Below are 22,498 nucleotides of genomic sequence, written 5' to 3'. Positions count from 1 at the left end.
ACCCACCAACAGGGAAGAATGTGCGGGCGAGTTATCGTGATGCATTTATACCTGTTTCCTTCTCACGTTTTCCGGAAGGCACCATAACATGTCCCGAAGGTATCATAGATTAACAGTTTTTCCCCAGAGCGCAAATTCACGAAGAACTGATCTCTCTGAAGTCAAAGACAACTATCGGCATAATTACAACATTTGACCTGACTTGATGAGCTGCTTTTCTTTTGTCATTGAGAACCTTTGCCGATCCATTCTGAAGATCGAACCTTAGTCTCAACACCTTAACCATTTCTCATCACCAGCTACAATTCTCTTAAGGAACATCTTTCCGGTCGTGATTTGTGAGCCCTGGGGCGAACTTGACGGCAACGCAGTGCATTCTGAGACTCCGTGCCAGGATTTCGTGACACGATCCGACTGAAGTGTAACATTCTTCTGCAATCTCTCGGACAGTCGGTCTCCAATTGGCACGCACAATTTTGTCGACATTCCCGATTCGAGTGTAGTCGGTAGATGTCGAAGGGCGTCCCGAACGAGGGTCACCTTCAACTTCCGTCAGGCTGTTTTTAAACTGTGAGAGCTTCTTGTAACACCGAGTACGGCTCAAGCACTCACCACTGTAGGCTTACTGCATCACTCGGTGTGTGTATGTGAAGTTTTTCTCGCGTTTCACGCAAAATTTAATGTGGACACGTTATTCCTCTAACTCCGCCATCTCAAAAATTGCAAACTGTGCGACTCTAAAGACAGCGCCAAACAACTCTAAAGACAGCGCCAAACAACAACAACCGACAACAGTGAAACATCGGGCAGTTACACAGTAAACAAAATCTCGTGCAAGGATGCCAAACTGCATTTTGCTCGTACACACCACTGGCACGTTATTACGAATGTTCCGGAATTTTTTGACCAGATCTCGTATTTGACATCTCGGCTAGAAAAAATGAATTTATTCACACAGTCAATTCAGAAGGGTTCCGAAGTACAGAACCCGAGAAAGTGAGAGCACGCGAAGGTCCTTCTCTAAGCACAGGCACGTAGTTAGTCGGCCAGCACAATGATGCTCACAGAGTACAACACACCTACCTTAACAGTTAAAAGGAAAACTACCGTAAAACCCCGTGGTGCAGCCACGAGGGGGATGTAACGTGTGCTTATTGATAGATATATCCTCAGTTTAATGCCTTACACAATATTCTCAGCACTTGATCGAGAGTGGGTACTTACAGCAAATCGAACAGTTCTAAATGTATTTGCTACAAATCAGAGCTACCAGTCGTCGACGACTCGGCTCGCCCGGTGCGGCCGGGGAGCGGAGCAGCGCCGTACCTGCAGCCGGTCCAGGTTCTGGCCGTACTCGTGGATGACGGTCGAGCCGTTGTGCATCACTCCGTTCCCCGTCATCATCCACGTCCCGGACCTGCACAGGAGGAAACCGGACGGTTTAGCCTAGTCTTCATTCTCCAGACTGGGACGCACGTCAGTCTTTTGCTACCGGACAGTTCGGTACTTTCAGACAGTACTCGCAGAGTCGTCCGCACAGGGGAGGGGCTAGGGGCTGGGGGAGGGATGGGGGGGGGGGGGGGTTGCGAATATTCGAATATTCGCCGGGCCGGTAGCCCCCGTCCGACAGTTACCTGCGAGTACTTTCCCTGAGTGTGCGGGAGTCTCGCTAGAGCATATGTCTGCAGCATTCACAAACGGCAGGGTGAGGAATTCTGCGGGACCCGAGAAGTAACTCGCCGCGAGAGTCTCCCGTCGTAGGTCTGTGCGCAAAGAGAGAGGTCGTGACGAGAGAGCCGCGGGCTGTAGCTGCACTTTTCATGTTTCCAGTCCCAAAGAGGAGATGTAAACGACCGTGTCTGTGTCAGACGAGAGGGCAGATTAGGTGGCGGGACAATTCTGAAGTGTGCAACAATCTCAGTGCAGAGCATGCTTACAAAGTTTCCAAAACCTGCTTTTGCTGACGAATCTGGAAACGTACTGTTACGTATCGCTTCCACAGGGATCGTGAGGATGACCCCGGACTAATTACAGCACACGTGCAGGCATTTGACCTTCCAGCTGCGGGCGATGTGCGTGTGTGTATTCAATTCTTTCCTAACAATTTCACAGGGCCCACAATTATCACACGGAAAACAATTTCTGCTGTATTAGCAAATCGGAAGCTGCAGTTTTCCAGTCGAACACTTTTTTTTCACCCTGGAACATCGTAGGCTGCTATTTTGCTGTCAAATCCTTCTACAGTGACCTGGAACATTGGTAATCGTTATTTTCCCATCAAACATCAGCAGTCACTATTTGCATTTTCTTCTTTCTTACTACCATACATACACATGCACTTTCTTACGGCTGCAATTTTGTATGGAACCCTACATTAAGACAGCAAGTTTATCCTGCTTTTATACCTTAAACGCAATTTTTGCATTTCGTCCATTATTTACATTAAATGTCAATTGAAAGTCAACTCTTAAGTAAGTTTTTGATTTTCTTGTTACAATCCTAAAATTCTAAACTTACAACTATTCTAATTATCAAATAAAAACATCTTTACAAAAGTAACGGGAATTTTGTAATTGTACGGGATTTATACGTACGATTTTCAATTTTTTTATCTTTTTCATATGCCTATTCCTGATGCATGTTTCCATCTTCAGCCATTTTGAATATTTAGTTTATTGTTGACAGCCAAAAAGGTTGTGTGTTTTCGGGTCATAGGAGAATTTTTACTTACAAAAAAGGTGGATCAAAGGATCTGAATTAAATTGTTCTTCAAATATCAAATGAAGTGCAGCACCATATTTGATATGTCGACTGTGGCTTTTGCCGAATCTACTATGTGTAAGACAAGAGTTGACGAGTGATACAAACATTTAAAAATGGATGAAGATGACATCAAAGATGATGACTGCTCTGCATGCCATAGCACAACAATTACTGATGACAATGTGGAAGAAGCAAAGAAAAGGGTTCTGGAAAATCACCAAATCACCATCAGAAGCCGGCATATCCTTTGGTTCGTGCCGAGCAATTTTTTCAGAAGTCTCGGGCACAAATCGTGAAGCGGCAAAGTCTGTTCCGAAACTGTGGAATTTCGAACAAAGAGGAAGGCACACAGAGGCAGCTCGGGAGCTGCTGATCAAAATCGACAACAATCCAGAAGTTCTAAAGGTGGTTATAACAGGTGACGAAACATGGGTATACAGGTGTAACGTCGGAAGTGAGGCTCAAATATCCCAGTGGAAACTACTCGATGGACCGAGACAAAAAAATTTGACAAATTCCATCACATGTGATGCTTCTTTCCAGTGTTTTCTCTTATTGCAGTGGTATAGGGCGCATCACAAGTTCCCGCCTTGTGGTCGTACAGTAAGCAAGCAATACTGTCTGGAAGTAACATGCCGTTTCCGTGAAGCTATCTGAAGAAAACGACGAGAGTTGTGGCAAAACTCCTCCTGGAAATTGCATTACAGTAATGCTCCCGCTCACACCACAATGCTTGTTCGTGATTTTTTGGTTAAAAAAACAAAACCATTAAGTCACCTCAGCCACTGTATTTGCCAGACACGGGCCCCTGCGACTTCTTTCTATTTGCGAGGCTAAAGAGAACCGTGAAAGGACATCGTTTTGCCACCACAGATGAGACTAACACCGTAATGAAAAGTGAGTTCCAAGAGTACTTCCGAGACTGGAGAAGGCTTTGGCACGAGTGTACTAAAGCTGAGGGGGATTACTCTGATGGAGATACAGTTGATATTGACGAATAAATAAAGATTCTTCGAGAAAAACACAAATTCCGGTTCTTTCCGACCACACCTCGTATGCGAACGGAAATCTTAATAACTGGTACGATGGGACGAACTCTTCGCACTTCAAAGTGGTTTGCTGAGTACAGATGTACACTGTGAGATCAAAAGTATCCGGACACCAGGCTGAAAATGACTTACAAGTCCGTTGCGTCCTCCATCGGTAATGTTGGAATTCAATATGGTGTTGGCCCACTCTTAGCCTTGATGACAGCTTCAACTGTCGGAGGCGTACGTTCAATCAGGTGCTGGGAGGTTTCTTGGGGAATGGCAGCCCATTCTTCACGGAGTGCTGCACTGAGGAGAGGTGTCGATGTCAGTCAGTCAGGTCTGGCACGAAGTCGGCGTTCCAAAACATCCCAAAGGTGTTCTATAGGATTCGGGTCAGGACTCTGTGCAGGCCAGTCCATTACAGAGATGTTATGGTCGTGTAACCACTCCACCACAGGCCGTGTATTAAGAACAGGTGTTCGATCGTGTTGAAAGATGCAATCACCATCCACAAACTGCTCTTCAACAGTGGGAAGCAAGAAGGTGCTTAAGACTCCACAGTTGGCCTGTGCTGTGATAGTGCCATGCAGAACAACAAGGGATGCAAGTCCTCTCCATGAAAAACATGACCATACAAACACCTTCGAGTTTTACAGTTGGCACCACACATGCTGGCATACGACGTTCATCAGGCATTCGCCATACCCACACCCTGCCATCGGATCGCCACATTGTGTACCGTGATTCGTCACTCCACACAACGTTTTTCCACTGTTCAATCGTCCAATGTTCATGCTCCTTATACAGAGCGAGGCATCGTTTGGCATTTACTGCCGTGATGTGTGGCTTATGGGCAGCCGCTCGACCTTGAAATCCAAGTTTTCTCACCTCCCGCCTGACTGTCATAGTACTTGCAGTGGATCCTGATGCAGTTTGGAATTCCTGTGTGACGGTCCGGGTAGATGTCTGCCTATTACACATTACGACCCTCTTCAACTATCGGCGGTCTCTGTCTGTCAACAGACGAGGTCGGGCCTGTACACTTTTGTGCTGTACATGTCCCTTCACGTTTCCACTTCACTGTCACATTGGAAACAGTGGACTTACGGATGTTTAGGAGTGTGGAAATCTCGCGTAGAGACATATGACACGAGTGACACCCAATCACCTGACCACGTTCGAAGCCCACAAGTACCGCGGAGCGCCCCATTGTGCTCTCTCACGATGTCTAATGACTACTGAGGTCGCCGATATGGAGTACCTGGCAGCACGTGGCAGGACAGTGCACCTAATATGAATAATGCATATTTTTCGGGGGTGTCCGGATACTTTTGATCACACAGTGTAGGTTTAGATGTATTCTAGCCAACTGTATCAGAACAATAGTCAGCGTGAAATTGTCCATTACTTTTTAAGCATTTGAGTGAAACAGTGAAGAGAGAAGGTGCAGTCGTTGCTTTCTCACTGCCACGGAGCAGACAGGAAGGAAGCAGCAGACACAGGAGCTGCCAGCAGCCGCGCACCAGCCGCCCACCTACCTCACGTTGGTCATCGTGGAGGGGAACTCCAGCTCGGCGGGGCTGTGCATCGTTACGCCGATCTCGATGGAGCCGGCCCACTTGGTCACCATCTTGTCAAGCCGCACCTCGAACAGCTCTCCCGGCCGCAGCGGCCGGTTCGTCAGCACTACGCCATTGTTGAAGTCGTCCATCGCACTGGGCGGAAAGACGCAGAGTCGTAAAAAAAAAAAAAAAAAAAAAAAAAAAAAAAAAAAAAAAAAAAAAAAAAAAAAAAAAAAAAAAAAGAGAGAGAGAGAGAGAGAGAGAGAGAAGAAGAAGAAGAAGAAGAAGAGAGAGAGAGGAGGGAGAGAGAGAGAGAGAGAGAGAGAGAGAGAGAGAGAGAGAGAGAGAGAGAGCAGCTGCGACTTACCGTTTAACGCACAGTGTCTTCACAACTTGTGAAACAGTAGACGGAAATTAAGTCTCGACCTGACAATGTTACATTTGTGAAAATTTAATTTTTTTGTGCTAAGAAGTTTCGTAAGCCACATTCCGAAGGTCACATACACGCCTGTAGTAAGGAAGACCCGAAATAAAAATTGGCCGAGTGCAAGTAGGACTCCCATTCTGAGCGTTACATACTGTCTTATAATGTTAATTGTGTACATTGACATCTCATCTATCCCTGTGTAGCGGGACTTTGAATTTCGCCGCGCTACACTCGTTCCCTCAGATATAAATTATACCGTCGCAGCTGCATGAGCACTCGACGGCAGAGAAAATATATAAGAAAATGAAGGTACTAAAATTGTAACTCTTTTTGTTTTCTACCTGCTCTTGTCTCTTGAGAGCGGAAGCTTAACATACTTATTAGTTAGTTGTGGTCGGATGAAGACGAAATAACTTATTGATGTGGAGACGTATTGTGGAAGTTTGTATGAAATTTGGAGGATGGAAGCAGCAACCAAAATTTCGGAGCAGCTAAGACTTTTCACGCAGAAATGAAGCAGGAGATTTTTGGAGAACAAGACCTGGACATCGCACGAGAGAAGACGTGTTAACATGGTAAAGAATGAACTCTTATCTACGCCATTTCCCCCTCTTAACCACATTTCGTTATTCTCTGTCCTCTTTCAAATAATTTTTGTAGTGGAAATTTGTTTGACTTTTGCTCAGAAACGCCACAGGGACCACCCCAACAATATTTTTTCCGAATCACGAAGTTCGATAGCTTTTCTGTAATAAATAGTCCGATTTGCATTTCATTCTTTCCCTTTTCCAAGGTTATTAACGATTTTAAAACCCTTTTTTATTCACCATTTCTTCCCACATTTTCAACCTTTTCTTTTCTTCTTTTTTCTTTTCTTTTTTATTAACCACTACACCTGGAAATGAGAATCTCAACAATTTTTGTTCGTTATCGATACTGATACTGGCAGGATAACGGTTCTGGGAATCTGACTCTTTGAAGAAAGTTTTTTAATTGCACGTTTCGAATTAAAGTTCTCTGTAATTTTGCATTTTCTTTCACAAAAACTTTATTTTTTGATGTGATATAATTACAAATTCACAATTCTTTCGTTTTTCCCCCTCAGTGATGCTGTACAACCTCGCTTCTCACAAATTTCACGGTTCGGGTCCTACCAGTTCAGATGAGCGTGTTTACAACTACTGAAACGTGTGACAAATGACTGTGTCTTTTCATCGTGCTGCCTCAGAAGGTCAAATTTTTTACACCGCCAAGGGATTGTAATCCTTAAAATTTAAATTTGAGATAGCTACCAGTTTCTGAGAGAAGTAGATCTTAACAGTGACAGAGAGACAACAAAGTGATCCCACAACAGTTCTGTTTCGACTGATAAGGTACAGAATCTGAGGAAAACACAAGAGGGGGGAGGCAGTTTGGATTCGGGAAAGAACAAAGAATTTGATATTCTAACAGAAAAATGTGGGATTATCAAACTCGTCCTTATATGACTCCTAATTACAATACTACTATTTTTAAGCGGCGTTCGGTCGGTCCGGCTGTCTGCCCGTCCGATAAGACCCCTTTTTCTCAGGAACGGGAAGAGAAAGAGGTATCTAGTCGAAATAAAATACATCTGGTAACGAAGTCTACAGTCCCTCGATAGTGTAACTAATTTAAGCTTCTGAGCCGATGCAATCGAGAGATGCGGTCATATACGCCACATATTTTGATAATTCCAAACTCACTTGTCGAGACCTACAGACGAACTATCTACTTACACATCAGTGTAAACTTCCGTGGCCACCGTCACTCTCGATAAAATTCTTCCGGCCTGTCAACCACAGTATCGGCATATAAAACTGTCCGATGTTTCGGCCACTGTCATGAGTGGCCTTCTTCAGGGTTTTGTGCTGAGCTGCCTGGTGAATGAGAGAGACTGTAGATCTTATACAGTAGCAGAGGAAACTGTTTATCTAATTTGTTAGGGTACTCGAGGTAGGAGGACGGGTGGTAGGCATACTTTATTGGCCTTTATATTATTCCTTGTCAGTGGGGGATAAAGATGTGCCCAATTGTTATTTGCATTATTTCTTACCGTCGGTGGAAACAGACGAATTAGAAACGGGCAGTATCTGTGAGTGACGTAGCGCCGTTTACTCATTTCCAGGCGCAGGCCGAGGCGAGCCCACGCTCTGTGTTCGCACGATCACTGTGGAACCCAGTGTGCCCGTGTGAGTCACCCTGCATTCACTCCCCTCCCGTAGCGTTGTCACTGCCGGCATTCACGATGCCGCAAGCCTATACCCACCATCTCAAATAGAGAGGATGGGTGAAAGCATGCGGCATCGTGAATGCCAGCAGTGACAACATTCGGATTCCACGTCGAAGTGTAGACCCCGCACCCAGGCTGTATAACTGGTGTAGGTTAGAAACAAGAAGTCAATACAGTGGCCACTGAGCCACATCAAATCACAACCACAGCCACAGCCAACAGTATCACCATGTTGTTGTGGTCTTCAGTCCTGAGACTGGTTTGATGCAGCTCTCCATGCTACTCTATCCTCTGCAAGCTTCTTCATCTCCCAGTACCTACTGCAACCTACATCCTTCTGAATCTGCTCAGTGTATTCACCTCTTGGTCTCCCTCTACGATTTTTATCCTCCACGCTGCCCTCCAATACTAAATTGGTGATCCTTGATGCCTCAAAACATGTCCTACCAACCGATCCCTTCTTCTTGTTAAGTTGTGCCACAAATTTCTCTTCTCTCCAATTCTGTTCAATACCTCCTCATTAGTTATGTGATATACCCATCTAATCTTCAGCATTCTTCTGTAGCACCAGATTTTGAAAGCTTCTAATCCTCTTGTCTAAACTATTTATCGTCCATGTTTCACTTCCATACATGGGTACACTCCAAACAAAAACTTTCAGAAAAGACTTCCTCACACTTAAATCTATACTCGACGTTAACAAATTTCTCTTCTTCAGAAACGCTTCCCTTGCCATTGCCAGTCTACATTTTACTTCGACCATCATCAGTTATTTTGCTCCCCAAATAGCAAAACTCCTTTACTACTTTAAGTGTCTCATTTCCTAATCTAATTCCCGCAGCATCACCCAATTTAATTCGACTACGTTCCAATATCCTTGTTTTGTCTTTCTTGATGTTCATCTTATATCCTCCTTTCAAGACACTGTCCATTCCGTTCACTGCTCTCCCAAGTCCTTTGCTGCCTCTGACAGAATTACAATGTCATTGGCGAACCTCAAAGTTTTTATTTCTTTCCACGGATTTTAATTCCTACTCCGAACTTTTCTTTTGTTTCCTTTACTTCTTGCTCAATATACGGATTGAATAACATCGGGGAGAGGCTACAACCCTGTCTCTCCCTTTCCGACCACTGCTTCTCTTTCGTGTCCCTCGACTCTTATAGTATATAACTGCCATCTGGTTTCTGTACAAATTGTAAATAGTCTTTCGCTCCCTGTATTTTACCGCTGCCACCTTCAGAATATGAAAGCGATAATTCCAGTCAACATTGTCCAAAGCTATCACCATATATAAAATTAAGTCTGTACGCAAGTCTCAGAACGCGAGTCGTACTTGCACTTTGTCCAATTCTTTCTTCTGATCCCCTTTTTTTATTTGCAGTTCACATACAATAGGTAAACAAAATAGCTAATTTGTTGTTTAAGCATTATGTCACTCAATTTTAATATTAACCATATAATTTACACGATTTCCCAGTTGTCTCGGGACGTATACACCCTGTACTGCAACCACTTCACACACATTCAAATGTTATAACTATGAAAATAATAATTTCTTGACAATTAATGTAATTGGATAGATAAAAAAAAAAAGATCTACTTGTCACACAACAGTAGGAGAACGCACGTGAGTGCACGCACCTGCCAGCGGTTCCTCTTTCCGGCAGAAGAGTTGATGGAAGTGGAGAAGGGTGAAGGAAAAGGACTGCTGAGTTTTAGGAAAATGGGTAGACTTCAGAAAAGTCAACCAGAACCTTCAGGTCAGGGGAACTTACCAGACAGGACGAGAGGGGAAGACTGACAATCAGTCTGTCCACATTGTCCCATCCGGTAAGTTTCCCTGAGCTGGGTAGTAAGTCACCCGTAAGGTGACTTTTCCTCCGTACTCTGTACCCCTTTCCATATACCTCTCCAGTCCTTTTCCCTCACCCCCTCTGCCAGGAGGAGGGAGGAGCCACTAACTACAAAAGTTCTCTCTCTCTCTCTCTCTCTCTCTCTCTCTCTCTCTCTCTCTGTGTGTGTGTGTGTGTGTGTGTGTGTGTGTGTGTGTGTGTGTGTGTGTGTGTGTTCTGCCACCACTTGGTGAGTACATGTTTTTTATCTATCCAATTACATTAAACCTCAATTATTAGGAAGCTCGGGTCAGTACAGATGGAAGAATCAAATGAAGATTAAGAAACAGAATTTTCCAAGAAAATTCTGTCTTCCATAGAAATACGATATTAACCTCAAAAACTTTCACACCAGAAAAACGTTTATGATACATGTGGAGTGTCCTGTCATTTGGGTGTGGGATCTGGACTACCTAAATGGGACTCAGAATAGATTACGACAAGACTCACTGGTGGAGAAGAGATACAAGAAGGAATATATAAAAGGTTGCTACAAAAGTCTTCAGTTTGATTCAGTGTCAATTTAAGATCTACTGGTTATGTACCTCTGTAATTCAAAATATAAGGAAAAAAATCATCTATAACAATCAACATCATTTTGAAAATTTACAACTAAAATACTAATTCATATACACTATATTAACAAAAAGATCTTCACAGTTTTGCCCTTTCCCCTCCGTCCCCTAGGCCATTTCACATGGCTTCGTGGGGCTTACCTGTGGAAAATAAGGGTTCCTCTTTTCACACATTTCTATCTGGGGCCATAGCAGAAACAATTATTTACCACTGCTGTTACCGATAAACAAATGTGAACAAATGGGACACACACACACACACACACACACACACACATTACGTTAGTCTCGCTCTTAATCTAAAATGAAAAACAAACCATGTCATACTACAGTCGAGGGGCATCTTGATTGGAGGATAGGGCGATGTGCACAGTACTCCATGCTCATTCCACAAATCTTACACAACAGAACTGCATATGTTGTAGATCTTTCTCACCCATACACACACAAGATGAGAGAGAGAGAGAGAGAGAGAGAGAGAGAGAGAGAGAGAGAGAGAGAGAGAGACCGTAAGGGGGGAGGGGGGGGGGGGGGGTGTACTTCTAGAACACTCGTCAACAATAATTTTATTTACAATTTTCTATGTTGCTCTCTGTTTGTTGAAATTTATGAATGCGTTTTGAAAAACTATTGAACTGTCCAGAACCAGTGAATAAACTCCAGCCACAGCAAACCAATAACACCAACCCTAACTCTACAGCACCTGACGAAATCAAAATAACTAAACAAATTAAGAGACTTAAAAACAATAAAGCATCTGGAGTAGACAGTATAATCGCAGAATTACTAAAATCAGCTGGCCCGAAGACTATAAAAAGAGATCACTCAACTAGTAGGACATATCTGGAAAACTGAGAAATATCTGAGGACTGGAAAACTGCCCTAGTTCATCCATTGCAAAAAGAGGGGGATAGAACCGATATTAATAATTACCGAGGAATCTCTCTTCTCCCAGTCATGTACAAAATTCACTCGCAGTGTTTACTTGATCGAGCCCAAGAACAGCTAGAACATAAAATTGGTGAATATCAAGCAGGCTTTAGATGAAACAGAACCTGTCCGGAACAAATTCTTGGTTTAAAACTAACGCTCGGACACCAAAGGATTTCTAGTTACAATATTGTCTGTACATTTGTGAATTTTAAAAAGGCTTACGACCCAGCTGATCGTGAATCTCTTTTCCAAATTTTAAAGGAACAAGGGATAGATAATAAAACTCTAACACTGATTAAGGAAATGTTAACTGATGCTAGATATAAAGTTAAACTCTTGGGAGAGATTTCTGAACCATTTGAAATGAAGACTGGTGTTAGAGAATGGACTCTCTCCATTACCATTTAACTGTGTTTTGGAAAAGGTAATTACAGAATGGCGAGGGCAAAAGTTGATTCAAATTTTAGACCAATCAACCAAGTTAGGTAGAAGTGATATTAGAGTAGATTGACTCGCCTTTGCAGATGATCTGGCAATTTTAACTAGGGATGTTACTACAGCTCAAAAACAAACTGAAATTATTAAAGAAGTCTCGGGAAATGTAGAACTACAAATATCATTCAAAAAAATGGAATACATGACATGCCATAAACAAGCACCAAAGTTTTTGAACACGAAATACGGAAAAATGAAAAGGGTATCTCAGTTTAAATAGTTGGGGAAATCATATAAGAAAACGGTCTGGAAGAAGCTGCAAAAGAAGTTCACTGTCAAATGATGGCAACTGCATTCAGATTAACACAAAATATTTATAATAAAAAATCACTTTCTAAATTCAGTAAACTTACGCAATACAGCACTGTAATCAAACCTGAGTGTCTTTATGGATCAGAAACTTTTATTTGAAGAAAAGACTTAAATTTTTTGGGCACACTAAAAGAATGGCACCCACTGGGTTGACAAAGCAGATAGTAGAATTCTACGAAAACAGAAGTAAGGCTAAAACTGAGCCAATGAAATAGATTGCTGCGATTAAGGAGGATCTTACAGCAGCTGGTAAAACTCAGGCAGACCTTGCAGATAGGAAAACATTAAGACAAAAGATATTTGACTGGAAAGTCGGTCAGAGGGAAATCAGAAAAAGGACTGGAACAATGTGGTCTGACGAAAGAAAGAAACTTCATTCTGAAAGGATGAAACAAATTTGGGCACAAAGAAAGGCCAACCGTCAAATGTGACACTGACAGATTGTACCTCGTGTGGTCCTACTGGGCCCATACGTGAATAATAATAATAATAATAATAATAATAATAATAATAATAATAATGTTCCACCACCCTCAAAAAGCACTAATTCTGCTTGACAAACAATTAATGAGGAGACACAAATTTACCTGGTCAGTAACTGATTTGCTCGAAGGTAGGTCAAATTCTATACCCGACAGAACGCACTGAAGAAGGGTACAAAAATAAAAAAATTGCAGAGCTAGCATTGATTGGCCTAAGTTGCGCATACGCTAACAATTTCAGAGATCAGTATTTTGTCAATATCACAGTCACTCTCACAAAATAGACAACTTCATGTCATTCTCAATGGAAAGGAGAGCCCACAGAGAAAGCAGAGAAACAGATCAGCTCAGGGAAGTGTCCCGGCCCCCTCACTTTTTAATCTGTAGACTAATGACCAGTCGACACCTAATCGTACTGAGATTTCCCTAACTGCAGATGACCCAGCAGTCGTAGCTCAGGGAGGACTTTCGAGATTATAGAGCTGACATTGCAGAAAGCACTGAGAAACTTGTCAGTCTACTATCAAACTAACTCCTCTAAGTCAAATCTTTCGAAGAGTCGAGTACACGTCTTCCACCTTCGATCTCGAAGCGAAAACTCGATGTTTCCCGCAGTAATACAACACCGGAGCACACAGATAAACAAACCTGTCCAGTGTGAAACTGGACAGATCTCTTACATATAGACACTGTCTGAAGGAGGCCTCCAGAAATAAATTTTGTGGAACACACAGACAGCAAACACCAAGGAAAACCTACTATCCCGAGAACTGTGGCACAAGTACTGTGCTTATCTACAGCTGCAACCGTACACAAGTTCAACACAGCTGTGGGCCTTCAGAGTCCAAATTTATGAAGAACATCTTACAAATTCACGGACAGGCTCAGAAGGACCGTCGAAGATCGAATCCTCTCTCCGGCACCGAAAGTGAGCCCGGACGACTACTATCTCGTAAAAGGTTCCCCGGTGAGCCACCGAAGAACTGCAAACCTGGTCGTCCACCGGCACAGATAGTGTCTGACGGTACCGCAACAAACTGGAAAACACGGATGGCCCCGAACCACTTGAGAACTGGGGTGGCCCCGGTGAAAACAAACACGATCGGGTGGGGGTCACGGGAACGTGGACGACGACAAGTGCAAACGTGGTGCGAGACGTGGAACGCTATCCGGCCCGCCCAAACTGTCTCTAAAGATGCCGTGCTGACGATTTGTGGCTGGACAAGAAATAAGCTCTGGATGTGGTGCAGTAGTGAGCTGACAGACTACAATTCATTTCAGGACACACGTATGGAACACTGGTGAGCTGCCCCCCCCTCCCCCCCCCCCCCCCATGTGCGCGTGTTCAGTGGACACACACACACACACACACACACACACACACACACACACACACACACACACACACACACAGAGAGAGAGAGAGAGAGAGAGAGAGAGAGAGAGAGAGAGAGAGAGAGAGATCCCTCTGGGAAGGTCATATCCACACACAACAAGAAACGACAGAGTGGATCTAGGACTGAGGCTTAAGGAACTCCAATAATGATTTCTGCTGATCTGGGGGAAGCTCCGCGATTTACTCATTTTGTAGTACAGACCACAATTTCTCGCACACATTCGGCCAAGTCACAAGCTATTTGTTAACTACAGTGTTAATTCGGTATGTCGTCAGATACTTTACGAAAATGTATAAATTGGGCGATGAGCGTACAGCAGAAGAGCTCACTAACGTGGAAGTTTGAGGGTCACTCACTGCGGCCTGTGCGCCGTCCTGTGGTTGTTGATGACGGCGGCGTGCGTGCCGCAGTTCGGGTGGAACATGAGCCGGTCCACGTTGTCCTCCTCGGGCAGATCTGCAACGACAAAAGGCACCGTCTCAAGTGCGGCACTAGCGTCCGAGAGATCCCTCTTACGAGACCGTACAGCCACTACTGCTCCGACAGCTGCCAGGATATAGCTCTCTTTCCTCGACGAGGCACAAATAGGTGATATGCAATTCTTGTGGCACTTTTGGTTGCACTGTAAACTGGGTATACTTTGACTGATTTTCAGATTAAAATGTGATGACCGTGAGCATTCTTCAATTTTAGTGGTATTTGTGTTAGTGAACATTGTGGCTTCTGTGAGAGGCTAACAAACTAATTAGTACACTACAATTTATAAAATGCAGAAGAAGTGATGTGAAAAAAAAGTAGGTGTTCGAAGTTAGCACGCATTTGGGGATTCACCGACCGGTCCACACACCGACTCGTCACGGGACAGTGGAGTGCCGACGGTGCAGACGTACGGTGAGCACACGACACGCCTCCCGCTCCAGCTAACTGCGGTCGAACGGAAGACTCTGTGAGACGCGGTCGACAAGTGATTTGTGTGAGGTGCGACACCGACGAGAGCCGACACCGTTCGGACGGGGTACGGCGGTCGGCGCCAGACAGGTGACAATTCTGATTTCGGCAGTGGTGCAGGAATTCGGCCTCACACGTCTGACCGTGTCCGAGGTTCACGCGAGCGGTCAAATGACGGTGTCACAGTCCACTACAGACAAACTGAGGACCGTCCGGCCACCCTCGACGACTGCGACTGGAGAAATCTAATGCCAGACTGACAGTGCAACAAATCACGGATCTATTCGACACGGGATCTGCTAGACACATCTACCAGTTGTAACGGCACCACAGTTTAAGGTAAGGAAAATTTTGATTCGGTGCAATATTTCTGAGTGCACAAGTAACAGCCAGTCGTGGGCCTGCCGACAGTAAGTTGCGCTTACCGGCAGTTGCGAACTAGAAAGGAGGCCACAGGGACATTGATCCGCCGAAAAGAGTAAACGCAGCGGTTCGCGTGGCGCAAGTTACACGCAGAAGGGGGACCGCCGACGCAAACCAGGTGTTACAAGTACGCGACTCGAAGCGGCGCGTTAGCGAAACGGAGGCGCACGGCCGTGTATAAATAGGCGCCAATTTTCTAACGAGATTCATTCGAGTGTGGCAGCTCTCCCGGACAGTGGGGCGTGTTACACCACCGGCTACACGCAGCAGCAGATGGGGCGCCAGCGTTCACAGCGGGTCACCGGTTCGACTCTCTGAGGCCGACGTGCAGTCCGTAGCAAGATAGAGGCGGGCCACTCGACAGCTCGCTACTGCGGGCAGTCCCGTCGGCTCCCGACACACGCCCGAGGCATCCTGAGGCTGTCGGACCACGGGCACTCACCGTCGCCGCGATGGTGAAGAAGCGCGCAGAGGGCCGCCCTGCGCTCCTGGCACGGTGATGAATACTGCCGAGTCGGCTGCCGGTGTGGCCCCGATGTCGTCGTAACGCCACAGCCTGACGAGGCCGGCACGCCGTAGTACGTTTCACGGGTCGCTCGGGTAGCCGTTCGGCGCCGAGCCGTTCTGTGGAAAGCGAAGTGGCGTACTCGGCTACGCGGGACCGTGTGATGCAGATGGAGAGGAACGCAGCACTGTAACTGGGAATAATAAAACATTTGAAGCTCACGGCCGAGTTTTAGTACGGCGGATCGTGACAGTTTCCGTCCGCGTCCGACATTCCACCACCGCACGCAGACGTCTACATTTGGCACTGACGGCAACATTTGATGCCGGGACACCGTTCCATCCGTATTTTGATACAGTAGACAATCCGTAGGAACACAGATTCTGCAGGGCACAGGAACTGGCACCACACGTGGGTGCCAACGTTAACTCGAAGTCGTCTGAAACGGCAGCTCGCATTTGTCGCAAATCGCCAGGGATCGACTCTGGAACAGTGGTCAAATGTGATGCGGTCGGGTGGAGGATGGGAAAGCGGCACTGACTGGAAAATGGATCAAATGGAAAATGGCATCAAAGATTTTTGAATCGGGTGCTCGTGTGACAAGAAGAGGAGTGGTCAGCTACGTGTGAATGCAGACGAAATTAAATGAGCGAGGGACGCTTTCGCCACGCAGAGCTCCACACGAGTTCGGTATGTCGACGATGGCCGTTTAGCGAAAAAAGTTAAACATGGAACTGTACAGGCTACAGTTTACGCAAAAGGTATTTCTTAAGGACAAAGACCAGTGATTCAAGTTTTGCCGTGCACTGTACGTGAAAAAATATGGCAGCATTTCATACAAATGCGAAAGTAAACAGACACAATTGCAGCATTTGGGGAACAGAAAGCCTGCACAACACTGTCGAACGTGACAGAGACTTTGTGAAAGTCCATGTTCTTTGTGCCATGTCTCTTAAGAAACTTTATGGGGCTTCCTTCTTTAAAGAATGAAGTGTTACTGAAGAGTCTTTCCCTCATACGGTTAATGGCACTGTTAAAATCAAAGAACTTTGTCCTCCAGTTAGACCTGTAAGGGCATATCAAAACAGTCCTACCCAATTGCAGGTGGTGCAACAAATCAGTGTGCGCTAAAGTGGCCTCCTAGGTCCACAGATATCACAACTCGTGATTTCTTTTTACGGAGCAGTGTAAAGGATCTCGTTTGTGTACCTCCTCTTCCAGGCGACGCTGTGAAACTGAAAAGGATGAAAATTCACAAGCGACAGCGACGGTCACCGAAGACGTTTCGGCCCAGGGACGGTGAGAGTTCGACTGTCCTGTCGATGTCTGTAGGACGGCACGTGCTTCCCGTGTGGAGCGTACGTAAAACGAACGCTGTTGAAAAAACTTTCAAGTTCGGTCCTTCAAATTATGTATACTGTTCCTTTTTAATGTTCCTCATTCGGCTACAATAAAGTTTTAAAAGTGTTCCCGGACTTTTGACATACACACTGCAAGATAGGTGTGGATACTTCTTTAGAAATAATGCATCTAGCCAACAGAACTATCAGTTTGTGTAACAAAGTTTCTGCATATAAGTGAATGTCAACTGAAAATTTAAAAAACTGTAAATAACCACATGTCAGTACTAAAAAGGATGTAGCAGGGTGTCTGAACTTACATAAGAGCTCACTGTAAATAACCTTTCAGTTTTGTTTACGCTAGCTGACGAAGAAGTCCGGCACCCACAGGACACTGTCAGATGTCAGTTTAACTGTGTACACAAACGCACCGTCTGCAGTTACAGAAACGATTACAGAGTAGCAGTTCTCTGTGATCGGTAGAACAGCCGACGCACTCCACTAGTGTCGTCCTCGTGTAGTGGCGCTGTCGGGTCCGGCAAAGCAGACGAGTGGCACAGACGGCATCGGGCATCGAGTGATCGCCGTGAAGGACACGGAGGTGCTGCGTACTTGTGCGAGTCGGCGTTATCGGCTCCTGGCGGAGATTAAAGAGGCCTCGCTGTCAGACTCCATTTTGCCAGCCGGTCGAAACGTGCAATACCTAGATTCGTGAGGCATTCGGACGTGACAGTGGTCCGACATCAGACTGCAGGCTCGGTAAAATTGTCGAAGACATTCCAGTCGACCGTGTCCGAACGTCACAAGAGAGGACCGACGTACAATGCGTAGAGTGCGCCATAAGCCCGTCGCGTTTCCTCCCGACATCCGAGAATGAGAGTGGACTCCCTGCGGCATTCCCCATCGTCCCGCACTGTCGGTCGCAGACTGGCAGCAGCCGACCGACGGAATTACCGTACCGCCCGTCTACACGGCGGAACGGATGGATACGTTCGGAGTGGTGCCGTGAGCGGGAAGTGCGGACTGCTCGCGAATGGCGCGGCACTGCACTCTGCGCCGCCCCGAACGATCCCATTCGGTGAGCACGGCAATGACCCGGGAGAGGTCACGTTCTTCCATTACTTTGGAGAGGCACGTCAGAGTTACTCCTAGCATCACAGTGTTTGCGGAAGTCGGATACGACTTCTAACCGCGTACGGCAGCGACCGAGAGAACTCTCGGTGAAACAGCGGTACGTCCTACGTCCTCACGTGTCACGTCAGCCGTGACAGTATCGCAGTGCCGTTTCGTGTCGGCACGGCACTCGTACGAACGCGGTAGACGTCTCTACGGGCCGCCCTCTCGATAACGGTGTACTCCCGGGGCTGGAAATATTGCCACATCTGTCCTGACGGAAAACGTGTGAGACCGTATCAGACACAGATTCGATCACAGTAGCAGTATCCGATACGTCGAGGGCCGGTTACGGCAGTTGGGGCAACTCGCGTCAGGGGAGGATACGATAGCTCTGCGATGGCCTTTCCAGTTAAAACGGTGAACGTGTCCGAGCGGGAGGCAGTTTTTGTCACCGACTGATAAGTGGGCTTAATTGGACTCAATTTTTTATCTGCTGAAATAACATCAGATACACTTACAACCTGTGAAGTTTCATCTCGTTTCCTCTTCAACTTTCAGTGTTAATTTTATTTTTCAGGCAGTGTATGCTGAAAAGAATGAGAACTACATCTAGGTCAGATACAAAATACAGTATTACAAAAAATATCTTGATACAAAAGTACAGGGCAATTAAAAAAGGAATAACAGATTGTTTATCACAGACAAACTATAAAAGATAGAAACACATTGTGGACATCACCAGGTAGACGAAGCTCTTCGCACAGACACTATATTATAGCTTCGAACGAGCACCACGCATTTCTGGAGAACATCAAAACAGTAGTATTTCTACACACAAATTGACTGTGCTTCATTTATTGAACAGAGAGAGAGCGCAAAACACACGAGTGCCAGGATTTTGTAACCCACAAACTCTTACATTACGGCAGTTTAGTTTACTCGATAGAGGAAATATCGATTTGTCTGAAAAGCTACGTCGTTCAGAAAAGGTGTCCACTGTCGTGTCCCAGAGAACCGAAACTCAAAGTTCATACCTCGTGTGACCCGGCAGACACAACTGTTGCGGTAACTGCAGCTCGTAAGGCTCCGTACGGAGGCTTCATTTCGGAGCGTGCCACACTGTCGTTTGAGAAGTCAAAGTTCGTGGCCCGCCCGTCTCGTCAACTTCCGAGGGCTCTGCGTAAAAGCGTCTCGGATACACTCGCCGGACGTGCGTGACCGACCGACGCTCTTCCCTCCGTGTAAGCAACCGACTTCTGAAAACTCTGTACGTCAGTCAAATCTGCTCGTGCACAGGTGGCTTCTCGCCGCACTGACAGTGCAACGGACGTCACACTTTAACGACAGATCGACTTCGCACAAACTCCGACACACAAACTGAGTCCTCTTGCGGTGTAGTCACCGTGTTGCCAAAAACGAGCAACAGTTAAGCTGTGACTTATCAGAATGACAATGACAGAGAGAGGAGCAAAAGTAAAGGTCCTTAGCAGAACAAGTGAAAGCTTTGACTTTAATAAAGGTGTGAAACAAGGAGATAGTCTCTCCACTGTCCTACTCAGTACAGCCCTGCCTAGTGTAGTAAATAAAACCAACAAAAGGGGCACCATATTCATGAAAACTAGCCAGATATGTGCATACGCTGATGACACTGCTATAGTAGGAAGAAATACCAATACACTCCTAGAAAAATACCGGGCAATGGAAACGGAAGCCTTAAAAATTGGCCTCATAGTAAATGAAAACAGAACAAAATATATGGTAATGTCACAATCTGAGGCCAGAAGAACCCCTAAAAACCTAAACATCAGTGGTAAATGCTTCAGTGGAATGTCCTCTTTTAACTACTTGGGAGCCCTAATAACAAATGATAACAGTATTGGAAAGGCTGTAAGGGAAGGAATACAGGGCTTACTTTGCAAATACCCAGCTTTTCAAAAATAGCCTTGTTACAAGAAAAACTAAACTGCTAATATATAATTCCCTAGTCTGCCCGGTTATCACATACGGCTCAGAGGTACGGACGTTGACAGAACACGATAAAAATGCACTGACAAGCATCGAGCGGAAAATGCTACGCAAAATCTATGGGCCAATAAGTGAAGGAAGAAGGCCGGACAATACGCTACAATGCCGAATTACAAGAGTTAGTACGAGGCAGGGACATAGTGAAATTTGTGAAATCACAGCGAATACGATAGCTAGGACACTTGGAGAGAATGGCAGAGGATAGAATTCCATAGAAAATTATGAACGGTACGATCCATTCAGTTAGGCGAAAAGGGAGACCTAGAAGAAGATGGATCGATGAGGTAATAATGGATATCAGAAGTACGAGAATCCGGGGGTGGAAAAGAGCAGCAAATAACCGAGAAGTGTGGAGGAAGATTGTTGAAGAAGCCAAGGCTCACCAAGGGCTGTAGCACTACTGAAGAAGAAGAAGAAGAAGAAGAAGAAGAAGAAGAGAAGCTGTGACACAACTCTGAACCTTCCTCTATCCGATGACCCGCACAATGCGTTCCTATCTTTTACACAGTTTGTCCACAATAAGCAACTGAAATCTGTTCTCCTGAATCGTCCGGTATTTCGACAGAAACGACGAGAAGTGTCTGTCCCTCACGGCGGCACCTCTCTGCGGCAGCCCACCGCACAGACAGAGCCAATGCCGGGCGTCGCGAGTCGCCAGTCTCCCGGCGGCCACTCACCGTTGAGGCTGTGCAGCGCAGCCTGCGACCGCTGCGTCGTGTTCCTTCGCGTGATCAGGTTCTGCTCCTCCCGCTCGTCTCTGTCCACGATGGAAACCTGCGGAGGAGAGAGAGCCGAATGTAGAACAGGACTACCGGAACGGTGCCCGCGAGGAAGTCGTAGCGACAGTGATCGTCAACGTTCAGATGGCGACTAAAACGAGTGCGAAGATTTATACGAAGAATTTTCCCATTCAGTCCTGACGGGCTGTTATGGCGACCGGTTTAAAAGTGTTTCAGAACAAAAACATTCTCAGTTGTGGAATTATTAAATGTCAATGACGTGTTTCAGTCTTTTGGGGCATCCTCAGATTGTGTAGCACTAGTTGGCAGCGGTATACTGGGAACACCAGTTTGGGTTCAGGAAGGGTCAGAGGACCGAGATACGCTATGGGTTGTCTGAGGACAAGTGGAGGAAGAATGGCAGACACGAACAAGTTATACGAACTGGGAGAAGGCATTTGACGGAGTCAACCGGAGTATACTGCTGATCATTTTTAAAGATGTCGGTATAGACTGGAAACAAGTAAGGTTAATAGAGGAGATGCACATAAAACAATAAGTAACAGAGTAAGGAATAAGGAGGTAAAAGAGATGAGCACTGAAAGGGGCCTAAGGCAAAGATACTCACTGTAACCTGAGCTGCTAGACAGATACGGAGAAGAAACTACAGGATAAAGAACGCGAGAGGCACTGTAAGTGGAGGAGAAATTGTAGAGACTTAAAATACGAGGATGACGAAGCAGTGCCGGTGCATTCAGAAACTGCAGATATGCAGTTGACGAGCACACAGTAGCGAGTATCCCACGCGGCCACCGTTTCCGCGAAAGCGGGCATCGGCACGTCTTCTCACGGACGCCCGTAAACGTCAGAAACCTCGGGCGTGCTCACGACGTACTGACAACTGTTCACGACGCTTCCCCAGAGTGCTTCGACACTATCGACAGGACTCGAATGTACCGGAGCTTTCGAACGTCCCCAGACAAAAGAATCAGATGCAGTTACACCGGCCCGGAGGGCCACGGTATTAGCGAGCCAAGACCGATACACTCGTTTTGGCCACCCTGTGTCCAGAATTGTGATCGAACGAACCGTGTCGTTTCAAACTAAATGTAGCCTCAGACATTAACTGTGGCACGACCACAGTCACCTCAGTTTCTGGAGCAGTGTTTATTGGGATTATTTGCTTGTTTCATTGCCCTGCACTAGCCACTATTGTCTGCTTGATGTATACTCCCCAATGGAATTTGTGGTTCAAAGTGAGGGTGCATGTAAAATAAATGCCAGAATCCACAACCAGAATA

At 45.7% G+C, this 22,498-nt stretch overlaps 1 protein-coding gene across 1 annotated transcript in view; it reads right to left on the bottom strand.

Annotated features, from left to right (window-relative positions):
• Positions 1-22,498, bottom strand: part of LOC126426594 (neuralized-like protein 4) — a 294,930-nt gene that overhangs the window by 190,461 nt on the left and 81,971 nt on the right. The window contains exons 9-12 of the mRNA XM_050088488.1: positions 21,156-21,252; positions 14,478-14,577; positions 5,333-5,509; positions 1,327-1,417 (exon numbers count right to left, since the gene is read on the bottom strand). Of these exons, the coding sequence (XP_049944445.1) occupies positions 1,327-1,417; positions 5,333-5,509; positions 14,478-14,577; positions 21,156-21,252 (465 nt within the window). The remainder of the gene's footprint in view (positions 1-1,326; positions 1,418-5,332; positions 5,510-14,477; positions 14,578-21,155; positions 21,253-22,498) is intronic.

Source organism: Schistocerca serialis, chromosome 11 (genome assembly GCF_023864345.2).
Source record: "Schistocerca serialis cubense isolate TAMUIC-IGC-003099 chromosome 11, iqSchSeri2.2, whole genome shotgun sequence".
Classification (NCBI taxonomy): Eukaryota; Metazoa; Arthropoda; class Insecta; order Orthoptera; family Acrididae; genus Schistocerca; species Schistocerca serialis.
This window is presented reverse-complemented; position numbering and strand designations above follow the sequence as displayed.